The sequence below is a fragment of the Mugil cephalus genome, chromosome 8 (assembly GCF_022458985.1).
Source record: "Mugil cephalus isolate CIBA_MC_2020 chromosome 8, CIBA_Mcephalus_1.1, whole genome shotgun sequence".
In the NCBI taxonomy this organism is placed as follows: Eukaryota; Metazoa; Chordata; class Actinopteri; order Mugiliformes; family Mugilidae; genus Mugil; species Mugil cephalus.
Genome location: NC_061777.1, coordinates 25,858,664 through 25,872,177, shown reverse-complemented (window position 1 = coordinate 25,872,177; position 13,514 = coordinate 25,858,664). Strand labels below are relative to the sequence as shown.

General features: G+C 41.1%; 1 protein-coding gene across 1 annotated transcript; it reads right to left on the bottom strand.

Moving 5' to 3' along the window:
* pias2 (protein inhibitor of activated STAT, 2) lies at nt 1–11,694 on the bottom strand. Its single transcript, XM_047592527.1, has 14 exons — nt 11,636–11,694; nt 9,370–9,554; nt 8,649–8,736; nt 8,513–8,563; nt 8,003–8,093; nt 7,778–7,912; nt 7,553–7,658; nt 7,011–7,084; nt 6,346–6,506; nt 4,781–4,914; nt 4,437–4,623; nt 3,825–3,961; nt 3,692–3,729; nt 1–2,981 (listed from the first exon to the last, which is right to left on the bottom strand). The coding sequence occupies exons 1-14, from the start codon at nt 11,674–11,676 to the stop codon at nt 2,760–2,762; spliced, it is 1,650 nt and encodes a 549-aa protein (XP_047448483.1). The 5' UTR covers nt 11,677–11,694; the 3' UTR covers nt 1–2,759.
* Nucleotides 11,695–13,514: the final 1,820 nt, after the last annotated feature.

Below are 13,514 nucleotides of genomic sequence, written 5' to 3'. Positions count from 1 at the left end.
TCTGAGCGGAATAGAAAAAGAAACCTTTTAATAATAAAAAAACACCCACACATGGTACCACGATAAAAGTTTACAGATACCGGAAACCCAGAATCTGAGACAAGCCAAAGGGAGAACTTTAAACATAGTTTAAAAGGTGAAACAAAACCCACATAGGATCCATAAAGTCCTAAAAGTACAAAGAAAGTGGAAAGAAAGAGGAAAAACAGAATCCTATAGATCCACATGACCACCATCTGCCTGCAGATGAATCGAGACAGTGTTAGAAATCTAATCATTGGTTTCACAAAATGAGGGCTTAAAGCAAACACTCTTCACTGATGTGTTTCTGTTGTGTGTGAGTAGCAGTAAAAATGTTTTGGTGGTGTTGCACCATTTTGAAACAAATTATGCTAATTATACTTAACAAGGGCTGGTTCACAAAGATTACTTAAGTTTTTCTACCATTCTGTTAATATGAAATATTCAAATGAAATTAGGTGTTGAGTGAACTCTCAGACCTCTTATCACAGCTTGCACTACTAACACATAAAAGCCAACTTCATCAGCATAGTGTTTGAGTAAAAAAAAAAAAAAAGATACACAGAGCGAAAACTGTTACGTGTTAGTCTGTTTGCTTCTGTCTTTATTTTAATTCCCTCAGACTGTCAAGCCCAGAAAACCTGAGCGCAGGTCCCTGAGGTTGAGCTTCCACAAGAATTTCGATACAGTAGCTGCTCTGTTAATCCCTCTTGACGTTGATGTCAGAAAGTCACAGCTCAGAAAAATAAAACCAAGCGGAAAAGAAATGAAGAGAAGAACATGAGACTTGTTGCAGCATGAAACTTTACACCTCTGATACAAATAAACGCTTTCATTTACAGCATATCAAAATATATTGAAGGACCTCGTACTTGTCAGAGAAGAAACGGTTCTCTTCCATTCTGGCTGAATTTTGTAAGAGCGATAAAAAGGTGAATATCCGTCTTGGGCCAGAGTGTGAGCACAGAGCTGAAGTCAGGATGTGGTTAACCCAAGCTTCAAATAAACACTAGTGGGAATGGGGGAGACAGTTTGCCTGGGACAGCATGTGATGTCCTATCGAACCACAAACGTCCTGTTTGTGAGGATATAAAATGATGAACCTCACTTAGCGGTAGGGTATTTGCCACTTTGAGTAGGGGCTGAGGGGTGGGCATACTGAGCTTAAGGGATAAGGGGTGGGGGACATGGGGAGGAGGATGAAGAGACATCTCTTGGCAGACGATAAGCTGTTCAGAAACGTAGAAAAGTAAATCCCTATCCGGAACAGCAGAGTGGCAGAATGGTACGGACTAGCTGAAATCTACAATTACAATAGCATTTAACCCAACATCAGTTCAATTATTATTGCTCGGACTACATGACAGTGGAACAAATGAACATTTTACAATGGAATGAGATAGAAAGCTGCCATGGAACAAAGCCATCAGAGCAGTGACTCAACGGTGTCGCTGCAGAACTGAGGGAAACACTGGTTACTGAGCCTCTATGTTACCGGTAGTGAAAATGACAGGTCAAACAGGCAGATACAAAAGAGACACAGGGAAAAAAATAATAATAAAATAAAATAAACAAAAAACTGCCAGAAACCACTTTGTCCAGGTTGTGTGAGAGCGTTGGACACCTCCACTGTGAAAACCTCAGTTCATCAGTCTTTTTCCACAGCGGTGCCTCCTGCGTCCAACCACTCCTTTGTCTGCAAGGATCAAGTGTAAATTGTTGGAGTTGTCTGTTCATTCTGACCATGTTTCACTCTAATGAGGCACGCAGTTCAGGTCGACAAAGAGAGATTTACATGTATGTGCAAGCAAACAAATTGGTATAAAAGAAGAGCCTGATGCGCTAAATATTTCCACAGTTTAAAAGGCGTTTTGTCTCATGGAGGTAAAAATAGATGTTCACGTTTAGGATCAGTTACAAAAACACAAGAAATTCAGAGAGCAATAATTTTCTTATGAAACCAACAATTTTCAGTGATGTGAAGGGGTTGGCAATTTCTCTGATTCCATTCATATGATTTCTCCCAGCCCACCACAGACCAACCTCCACTCAAGTGTTGTGCGGTGGAAAGTTGGTCAGTAGTCCCTCTGTTGGGAAATGATTACACTCCTGGAAAGACCTACCAGGCCAATCAAATCATTTGGGTGGGATTTATGTGGTGACGAACACAAATGTAGTCACACACATAATCTAAACTCTGTTAAGATCTGTGATTTGTTGTAGGACCATCCAATTGCATTAGAGGTATTTCTTTTTTCCTATATCAGCTGTATCAGCCACTAATAAATGCCAAATGGAGTGTTATTGTTGCGCTACCACAGAGCTGGAGTAAAGCAAAGCCAAAACCTTCCCTTTTGTATTCATGATGTTTTGACATTACAGGTGTAACACCAACCACGACTATTTCACAGATGTTGAACTGAGGAAAGCCCAAGAAAAATGGAACGCCACTGACTCCTTTGAGAAACAGTTGTACATCTTCAGGTTGTCTTGTCCTGGGTCAGTAAGCCATTTATCATCCTACCAAAGTAGGTGAGCAGAAAGACAAACTAAGCTGCATCTTACAAATCCAAAAAAATACATGCCTGGCCTGGATAGTGAAAATGTTCAGGTCATCAAAGTGCTCATGTATACCAATTTGGGCGCTTTTCTGTAAAAATGAAAAATTCAAAGTACACATATCAACAGGCTAAAAACGGCCACAAAAACAGGCCTGAGGCGGTCCAGAGAGCCGTGGCTCAGTCTAGTGAAATGATATCTGATATGCTGCTGTCGGCCCCTCCTCTGGAGCCTCCGCCGCCTCCCCCCGTGATGACCCGGGTCTCGTGGACGGAGCTGGCGCCGTGGCTGCTGGTGTCATAGTGGCTGCTGGAGGAGACCAGGGTGGAGCTGGTGCTGGCCGACGCCGCGCTCTGCATGCTGCTCGTCAGGTTGTCCAGGAACATCTGAGGCCTGTAATGCTGAGCAGGAAAAGCAAGTTCAGGTCAGGATGATGAACACAGTTCTCCTGTGGAAGGCCAGGAGCCTCTAGAGAGTGACCTGCTACAACCGTGGCAATTCTCTAGACTCAGCAACAGCTTCTACAACACACTGACATGGAGACATTTTTAGAATACTCATGCCTCCGTCTACACACAACGTCACCAGTAAAGTCACAAAGAGTTACAGCTTTTGTCACTCGTAGTATGAACAAACACTATAAGCTTTACTGGACATGTATACTGTTCAGGTCTGGGTATCTATACTGATTTTCCTATTTGATTCAATTCGATTATATGTCTATTAGAGATATTCTTCGACAACTTTCATTCAGATCTAGGACACAAGCATGTATTTAAAAACAAATCAGGTTTTACAATTCGTTAGTGGATTTTTTGAATTGAGTGTCCTAGTCAATTTGAATCAGACAATCGATTTTTTAAACTCAGCTCTAATACAGTTGGCGCAGGACCAACATGTGTCCATAAATTCGACTAGTATTCTTTTGTTTTTATATTCACTCATTTAAAGTTCAGGAATTTCAGTGTTTCTACAAAGCATTGCACAAAGCATAATCCCAGTCATGCAGCCACTCTGTTTTGCCGTTACGATTCCAGGTTTAGGTTGATAAGTTGATATAGAAATCATGCACACTGAGCTTTTAACTGCTGGGAGGGCGCCACAAACATACCTGAGGATCTGCTTGAATTAAGGTAAACAAGTCCAAACCTAGCGAGACACAACAGACAGAAGAAAATAACGATTATGACGAGTGCCAACTCCTTGATAATGCTTGAAGAGGCAGTTCTATGTGGATGACTCACTCTGCATGTCTGTTGGGATGGTGGCCAGTGTGGAAGGATGGAAGGGCACTGCATAGTCAGCCAGTGTAGAGGTCAGATATGACGCGTCCAGGGCCTGGACGTTTGGCACACGCACTGTGGGCTGGTAGCTCAACACCCTGAGAGGATAGAGCAGGGATGAAACACACACATTTCTAGAGCAAATTGCTCCAAGACTGAGGAAACACTGAAAACTCTAAAACTAAAATTGCTGTCCGCTTGTGAAATGTTAGCCTGGAAGCCAAGACTGACTCCAACAAAGATCTGACTGGCCGATGTCATCTGAGAGCTGTGACAATGAATTTGTTTCCAACAAAACGGCTCCGACATGTTGGAGGACTTTCCAACTGTGTATTGAGGTATTTATTTTCTGTTTTGTTGAAACGTGCACCTGTGCACCTACATGGTCCTGATACCCAGTCTGATCCAACTAGTATCTGGTGATAATGCAAACCAAGATTTTAAATTGTATGTTTCAACTTTGTTTTATGGAGAAACTATTTTGTCAATTCCTGAAATAACACAAAACTGTGTTTGCAAATACAAACCGAAATGTCTCTCTCTCTGTTGGTCAAGCTTGTAAACCATGCCTACCCTTTTGCATGCATCTCCTCATTCTTGGAAATGTAAACACAACGTTTCTTCAGTGGAGGGTCTGTGTCCTCTTCATCTTCATCAGAGGAGGAGCTCTCCAGAGTCAAATCAATCACATCAGCCTTTTTAGTGGAGCCAGGCTCAATAGGATGGGGGACCACAGACTGCTGGCGCAACGGAGGTGAGCCTAAAAGATAAACAGAAAGATCAAAACCAACAATGAGTTTCACTATCGCCTTGCTTGTGGCCCTCAGACAAGTTTCTACTAAATGTACCTCAGAAAACACAAACGCATGAGTCTACTTACTAGATTGATTAAAACCTTATCAAGATGATGCACTTACTCTCAATTTTTGGAACCGATTGAGACGAGACCTTGACAGCCTCTTTCTTTGGTCTCATGGGGCACCAGGTTCCATCCTCCTGGAACTTGATCTCATCCACATCCGAACAGTCATTCAGGATCTCCAAGAATAAACTGAACAAAGAGTGGAGAACTTAAAAAAAAAGCAACTAATTCAAAAATTGGTCACACAAGCAGACTGACTTTGTGGATGGATATGTCTGATCAAGATGCCTATACCAAATTTCTTACCACCCTGGCAGTTAAAGGCGTTAAAATCTCATAACAATACAAACTGATTAAACTGCAATAACACATTTCAAACATATTTATTATACAGTAGCGTGAAAAAGTGTTGTTCCTTCCCTTCCTGATTTCTTCTCTTTTTTTTGCACACGTAAATGTTTCAGATCATCAAACAAATGCCACCTGACTGTATATTATATGTAAAATAAAGTAATTTGGGCGGGTGATCCTATTCCAGGGCATCTGTTTGGAAAAGTTGCTCCTGAAGATAGGACAGTAACACCAAGGAGAAAAGCACTACTGAAGTCCAGACAATTGGTCTATGTAGACATTTTGAAATCTAGGACACTTACTTAGACAGTGTACAAGATTTGATAAAAGTAAGGGAGGGACATTTTAAAATATAGATCTCATCTGTTATTACAGGAATGTTTAACTGGAAATATGTGACACTGTAATGTATTTATCCAATTAGAGAACAAATGTCAGACTATGTTGGAGTTTCTGGGCCTACAAAAACACTCACTCGGTACAGTACATGACCTGCTTTAACCTTTTTAGCGGAATGCTTGGTGGAGTTTCACGAATTGTGTTCAAAGGCCTTGTTTTTTGGAGCGTGTCCAACTTGTATAAACTTGTTGGGCCAGACACATGCATGGTCAACCTCTGTTGCAGACAGCGCTATGTGCCAACATCGTTTTCGGCACAGTAGAACACTGTAACAGCCGCTGCCTCTGATGGATCTCTACCTACACGAAAAGCTTGTTGTTGTGTGTGTGTGTGTGTGTCATGACTTGGGGGAATAACATATGAGTCTCTCTTCTACCCATAGGTGCTCAAAGCACTTTACAACAGACACATTTACGCACACAAGCACCCACACACATTCACACACCAGTGCAGACAGCAGGGAGCAGCTGTGGCTCGTCCAGACCACCTCCACATGTGTTCAAAGATCAGATCTCTTAAACACGCTGGTGCGTTCACACATGTGCTCTAAGATGACCACTTACTATTGGACTGTCGGTATGATGTTTATCTAAGGTCTCAACAGTGCCTAGGTCTCACTGTAATATGTGATTATTAGGGCTGTGTAGAGCTCTGATATTTCTACAACAGAGATGCCAAATCATGGCATGGCAAATGAATGTAGTGCCACTAAAAGCACACACAGAATTACTGAAATGTTGGGAAACCACACCGCATAGAAATGAATGAGAATGTGACTTTACACTATCTTTGCAATCAAGTTCAATTTGAATGAACTCTTGAAGAAGCAGTAACTCTTAGGCCATGTTTCCGTAAACTGATCCGACTCACCCGTCGATGATAAGGCTCTCATACGCAGCCTTCTTGTCACACACAGGACAAATCCATGTTGGTTTCTTCTCGTTCATTTGCAGGTAGAGGGCGGCGTCAAAGCACTGCAGATGGGAGCACGTCACCGCCCTGCACGGAACCGTCAGCCTCATCTTACCGAGCTGAAGGACAAATCACATCCGATGTCAACCAAAATAAACCAATGAGGAAACTGGTCAATTACAAATTCATAAAACAGTGCTGGGTGCTACAGGGTGGAAGGAAAAAGTTAGCTGATCATTAACAGTTGCATGAGGACAATATAATACCGGTATATGTGCAACTTGAATAACTTGTAGCTACTGCCATGATTTAACAGATTCAACATCATTTAGAAGATCCAGACTATGGTCAGTGGTCATTAATTTCTGTGCAGTTGATGTCAAAGTCTGTTTTGTAGGGCAAACCCAATAGCAGTGTTGCTAAGTTGCTCTGTAAGTGAGCAAATTCACAACAACTGGAGAACAGGATCGCTGGTGAGAGTCGTGATCAGTCAGGCCACGTCATTTCTCTGCTGTCCCTCCTACTTCCTGTTTCTCTTTATTTATCAAATAAAGGCTTAGAAAGTCCAAAAATAAATCTTAAAAAGTGTGTTCGTTTATTATCACATGAGACTTTTCATTTACCGGGCACATCAGTGACACGCGAAGGCTGGTCGTAGCAATCTCACTGTCTGGATCTGCTGTGAGCTTCTCTTTAACTGAAACACAGGGACAAGGGATGAGTTACATAGAGTTACATAGAGTTAGATAGACTATATAGATATATAGCTAGACAGACAGACAGACATTTTATTAATCCTAAACTGGAAATTTCACAAGTTATAAACAATTATGAAAAGAAACTACTCCTCCATTAACCCAGTTATTAGATTACATCAGTAGCCACCCAATGACCACTACCTTTAAAACAAAGACCAACAGTCAATGTGACTCTGATGTCACTGATGTTACGTACCTGCATGTGAGATACCAGCCTTCTATAATTGTATAACTGTCTATAAAAAGTTTGCTTTGATTTCTTTACTAGTTGAATCATGGAATCATTTATTTCTTAAAAATGTTGGATTTGACAAGATCTAGTCAAGTGTCATTACATCAATCTGCTGCTGCGTAATCTCTGGAGTGAAACCTTGAAATGTTGTCACAGTGCTTTAACATAAAGTTACTTAGTGCTCTGGAGTGGTCTGGGTTTCTGATGCCCTTCATCCTGAGCCTCTGCAGGAGCAACGGTGACGTCAGCTGCCTCACCAGGTACACAGACATGGAATACGTCTGAAAACAAAACAAAACGAAAAAAACACAGTAAGCTAAGTTTAACAAACAATCTCCACATCTCTAACATACAAAAGAGAGGAAGAAAAGCTCAAAAGTGTTCCACATTTTTTCCTCACTTTTCCAATTTCCGGTGCCCACGTCACTGAAATCTGATTGGGTACTGCAGATGAGAGTCTGACGAGGGAGGTAATGTTGAGTGGTCTTCCTGGTCTCTTCTGTTCCACACCGTTTTTTGGTGGTGGTGCATAACCCTAGAAGAACAACGTTCTTAGTAAAGGTCTTCAATGGAGAATAGAAACTAATTTTGTATTTGACAGTTCTGCAATAAAACGAGCACTTACTGGCAAAGGAAAAAGTTTCCCGTTGACTTTTATACAAAGACTGTTCGGGTAATTATCCTCTTGAGGGCAACTTGTTTCTGATAAGCAGAACCTGACAACATGAAGAAACATTTGGTATCCTGAATATAAATCTTAGACATCATGTTTATACGGTGTTTCAACAAAATCTATTAGGAAAAGCTCTGATACATTTTTGTAGTTAACCAAATGATTAAAGGACTACACAGAAAATAGTCAAATCATTAAGTAAATAATCAAATGATGAATTGATTGTAAAAATAATTATTTATTGCAGCCCTAGTTGTGATCCTGTTTTCCTTCCTCCATGAATGTTGCCTACAGATGTTCCTATTTAAACCCCAACTACCCACCAGTCCTACCCACCAAACTATGATGAGCCACAAGAGGAACAAGGAGTTATGCAACAAATGATTAGTTACACATAACCCTGATCTCAACATCATCATCACTGAAAGTTAGTTTGATCCAGAAACTCCAGAAAGTGCATACCTCAGCTGAATTTGCACCATATAGTCTCTTCTGCCACCTGGTAGAAAGTCCCTGTAAACACACAAGGTTCAAATGTATGTTTAATGGCGTGTTCTTCTCAGTGAATGTTAAGTAAATGACTTAATAACAGACCTACCGCGATATGCATACTTCTCGAACTTGCTGTGGTGTCAAGGCAAAGATAAAATATTTTTCTTGGTGGTATCTTTGTGCAGTACTCGCCCCTGAAATGCAAATAATGGCGGTTATCAAGCGTTCCTCTTTGAATTAGATGTGCATGTTAATGGTAAGTAGAATTTAGGCTCATGGGCTCATATGGGAATATTATCAGAACAGCACAATACACAAGAAAAAAAAACATAAAATAACTTTAGTCCTTCCTTAAAGGATCAGTGTTTAGGATTTAAGGGATCTACAAAAAAAATTGAACATGTACTCACTTGCCAGTTCATTAGTTACACTAGTGTTTGCTACACTAATGTTTGGTTAAGGTTGTAAAACCCACCTTCCTTGTGTTTCTTGTGATACTTTTGTTGTATTTGTTCTTCCTCTTCTTCAGCCAACCTAAGTCCTAGCTTTGTGAAGGATCTGGTATTCAGAATTTTTACAACTAAGTCAGTTGGGGAATCAGCTGTATTTTGGTTTGCAATACTATTGATTTGTATAGTGCAGACACATGTTTTTATTATTTTGACAACCTCGTTTTAGTGCTTGGACTAGGCTAGATAACTGAAACTATTGTGTTTATTCAGCGCCTTTTGGATTATACAGACAACCTTAAAATAATTAACGCCACATGTCATATTTTCAGCAGTATATAAACTAGTAAACCAATATAGAGAGGAAACATGACAGACCTAGACTTGAAGGCTTGATTAGAATGTCGAGCACATCATAGAAGGGCAGTGGCTTCATCTGCACATCTGGGTGGACGGGGGGGATCAGAGGGGCTGGCTGTTGGAGGTTCATGCTGGTTCCGGCGTGGTGCCACACGGCTGATTCACCAGTCAACGCGCTGAAGTCAATGTTACAGGACTGGCTCCTGTTAACAAAGATGTCTGTGTTCAATATGATTACCCATGAATCACCGGAGAGAAACAAATCATAAACAACTGCAATTTCATCTTAAATGTTTGTCTTTCCTTCTATGTGCTACAAACCCATCAGCCATAAAACTTTAAGGAGAAGTAAAAAACATTGACCATCGTGTGACAATTCAACATTCTTTTGGGAAACTGCATTCATGTGGACGTTAGATGGACATGTGCCACATACATAGATAAGACCAAGCACCTCCACCCCACAGCAGTGACACTCCTTGATTGTACCAGTATGCAGCCTGACACAGGCACACACACAGACTCTCAATATATAGGACCAAAAGGCCCACACTAACAACTCCACAGGACGCCCTCACAAGGCCTGTGTAAATTCTCTGATAAGTCACAACTGTTTTGAAGGCACAAGGGAGACCTACAGAATATTAGGACGGTGGTCATAATGTTATGCTTGATCAGTGAACACCATCACAGCTTAAATACATGAGATTCCGGCACTAAAAGCAAAGCAATGATCATAATGCTATGACGCTTTGGTCGCTTTAGCTGCTAAAGCAAAGACAAGACCTCAGCTGGGTGGAAAGTATCTTAGACGAGAAGGCAGTCAGTTTCAAATATTGCGTCTGGAATTGGTGGCACAAGTATGAAAAGTCTCATGAACCCTGTAGTAGGCTGTAGCTTTCATGGGTTGTTAAATAAATCACACCATATAAGCAAGTGTGCTAATCTGCATCACGAGCTGCGTTTGCATTACAGTTTTTTGCAAAATAAAAGCGATACTTCTGAAACTTTTATAAAGAACAAGTGTGCTTTGTACATGTTTCCACTGAAATGTGTTCTGGGAATGAGTTATAACTCCTCATGAGAGCGTAAAAGTGTTTTAGCGATATTTGAAAGGGTTTTTCGAAACGTAAGTGTTTCCATCACCAGGTTTTTATTGCAATATTTAGGTTTTACGGATTTCTAGGGGTGATGGAAACAAAACAACTCTGGAGTGTAGTACGGACCCTGGTTTGTAAACAGCAATAGGTAATGTATCATTACAGTGTGAAGTCACATTTAAATAATCCGGTCTCACATTTTCAGGTGTTCCAGGACACATTCAACTCGATTCCTTTGGTACACAAGGAATCACAACAAACCCCCCCTACTCAACAGGGTCACATATGCAGTACTGTTGGGGCCACATGAAGTTGAATTTGTAGTTCCTCAATAATCACCAACATCTTTAATTATAAAGTTACTTTGCCAATTGAAACTTCGCGCTAGTCTCTAAAATAATGTCACAGTGGAGATAATAATAATAATAGTAATAATAATAATAATAATAATGAAACGCATTTGTAGTCAGAAAGAGACAGACGTCACGGGTAGTTTTATTACATACATAATCCACCCAGGTTAAGACGCACACACGTAACGTATATAGAACATAGCTGTTTGTAGCTCTGAGCTGAGGGTAGAGATCCATCAGAAACATCAGCACCATCAGCTTCTCAGCTGACCAGATGATGCCGGTGTTTACCTGCATAAGCTACAGAACGCAAAACTACACAGGCGGTTCTCTTAACAGTAAAATACCCATGTAACAGCAAAAATCCTACTCGGACGTGTGCAGGTTATGTTTGTTTATATTAAAATGCACCACTCGGAAAATAATGTGAGAACCGTTTGTTAACTTTTTGCCAACAGTGTAAGTCGTGTGTTGCTTACCACTGACTTCTAACAAAGGAAATGATTAATTATACTTTTGTGGTGTTGCCAGATATAATAATTTAGATAATAACACTGGAGCGACGTTAGACGGAATTATAAACAACAACAACAACACAGCGCTATGCTTTTAGCTAGTTGCTAGGAGCTAAAAGAGACCACTGTTAGCATTGAGGCTAACTACTGAACCGTTAACGACCTGAGTGATAATGGACATCCCTGTCTAGCAGTGTCCTCTGAGCCTGTCAGGCCATGGCAACATTTATCACCCGATCGCATACGCTGCACGCAATTGCTACATGTCATAATGTCGACAAAGGTAAGACACAAACAGTATTTCCTTTGCGCCTACCCGAAACTCCCCATGGTACGCCATCTTGTTGTTACGGTCATGCCGCCCAGCGTGACTACTTCCGGGTGACGCCTTTCTGTGGAGTGGCTGTAAAACACAAATACTGGTTTCGGATGCAAATAGGCTTTATGTACAAGACACAGTTTTTGCGAAGACTGCTTTGTGTCTCATGCAAAGAGTTTACATTTGTATTTTTTTTACATTTGTAAAACATTCAAGATTGTGGTGACACTAAAACATTGCTAAAAAAAAAACGTACAGCGATATGAAATGCCATTTCTTCTGGTCCCACTGTGCCAGGCAATAACGACTTCTACTTGTATTACAAGTACTGCTTTACTAATTTAACTATTATAACTGCCAACATGACACAGAATTTGAAAGTGGAATTTCTCAAGAATCAAGAATGCAGTTCTTAACACCTGAGCTAAGTCTGTGCCGTGCAGCTCCCAGACCACTCTGTTACAGTGAGAGACTTCTATTATGGCCCTGTAGAAGTTTGCAAGTAATCAACAGGAGAGTCCTGTCCTCTTCAGCTTCTTGAGGAAGAAGATGGACCTTCTTCAACAGGTGTGCAGTGTTCACAGATCAGGTCAGGTCAGATTTGATGCGGATGCCCAGTAATTTGATGTCACTGACGCGCTTGACTGCCTCCATTTGTATGAGGAGAGGAGCGTGCTCTGCCTTCATGGACCTCCCGTAGTACACAATGACCTCCCCTAGTGCTATTCAATACAAGGTCGCTGTCTGAGCACCACTCTGTTAGGTGCTGGATCTCACAGATGAGGCCCACCATGGTGATGTTATCAGCAAACTTCACTATCATGTTTGTGGGATGGATAGCAGAACAGAACAGTCATGGTGTGGAGAGAACTGGTCTGAGCATATAGCCCCACTGTGTTCCTGTTCAGGACTAGTGTGGATAATGTACAGTCCCCAGTTCTCACCACCTGAGGTATGTTGGTAAGAAAGTCCCTGATCCAGAGGCACACAGAAACAGACAGTGCAGCACATTTACTACACAGAAAGCAGGAGATGCCGAAACCCATAGTTCCTTGCTAGTATTATGTTGGATTAACGAGGAGTCACTAGGATTAGTGATGAAACATATTTGGCTTACTGGACGTAAATGTTAGTGGGTGGTCTGTCAGACGTTCAGAATGCATGACATTTCAGCCTATTGTGCATCTGTCAAAAGCACAATGCTGCTGCACCCTATCTTTGCTTGGTCACGCCCACCTACATGCAGCTCACATTCTGCACAACACATCTGCAGCCAGTCAGTCGGTCACTAGTCACACACACAGACACACAATTGAGTTTACTAATTCATTGTTCTCATAGGACGTTACTGGACAAATGGCTTGTGATAAATGTCATAGTAAGCTTAAAAAAATTCCACATTAGTCCTGGCTTCTAACTTCAGGCTAAAGTTAGTTTGGTTGGACTAACATCAGTTCATTAGCGTATGTGTGTGTGTTATGTGTAGAAAGAGCAGGGATTTTTTGACTGTGAAAGTATAATACGTTGTCATATTGACCCATGTCCGAATGACTGTCTGAAACATGGAGGAAAATGTAGCATTTCAGACATGTTGCTGTTCTCCATGTGTCTGAATATACAGTGCACTTTTACAGTTTCTGTAACATTAGCAGCATGTTTAGCCATGTTTACATTCAGTGATGGTTTGGTCTGGCAGACAGGTCTAGTTGAGCATGGTGCTCCTCATCCATCGTTCATATTTTGGGCATGTGTATGTTCACTGAACTTTAGCAAATTCTCAGAAATGAAACCAAGATTGCTTTGTTCTTGGCTTTTTTGGAGTAATGAACATTTATTCCACTGTTACTACTTCTGTAATGCATAACCCTTAGTAGAT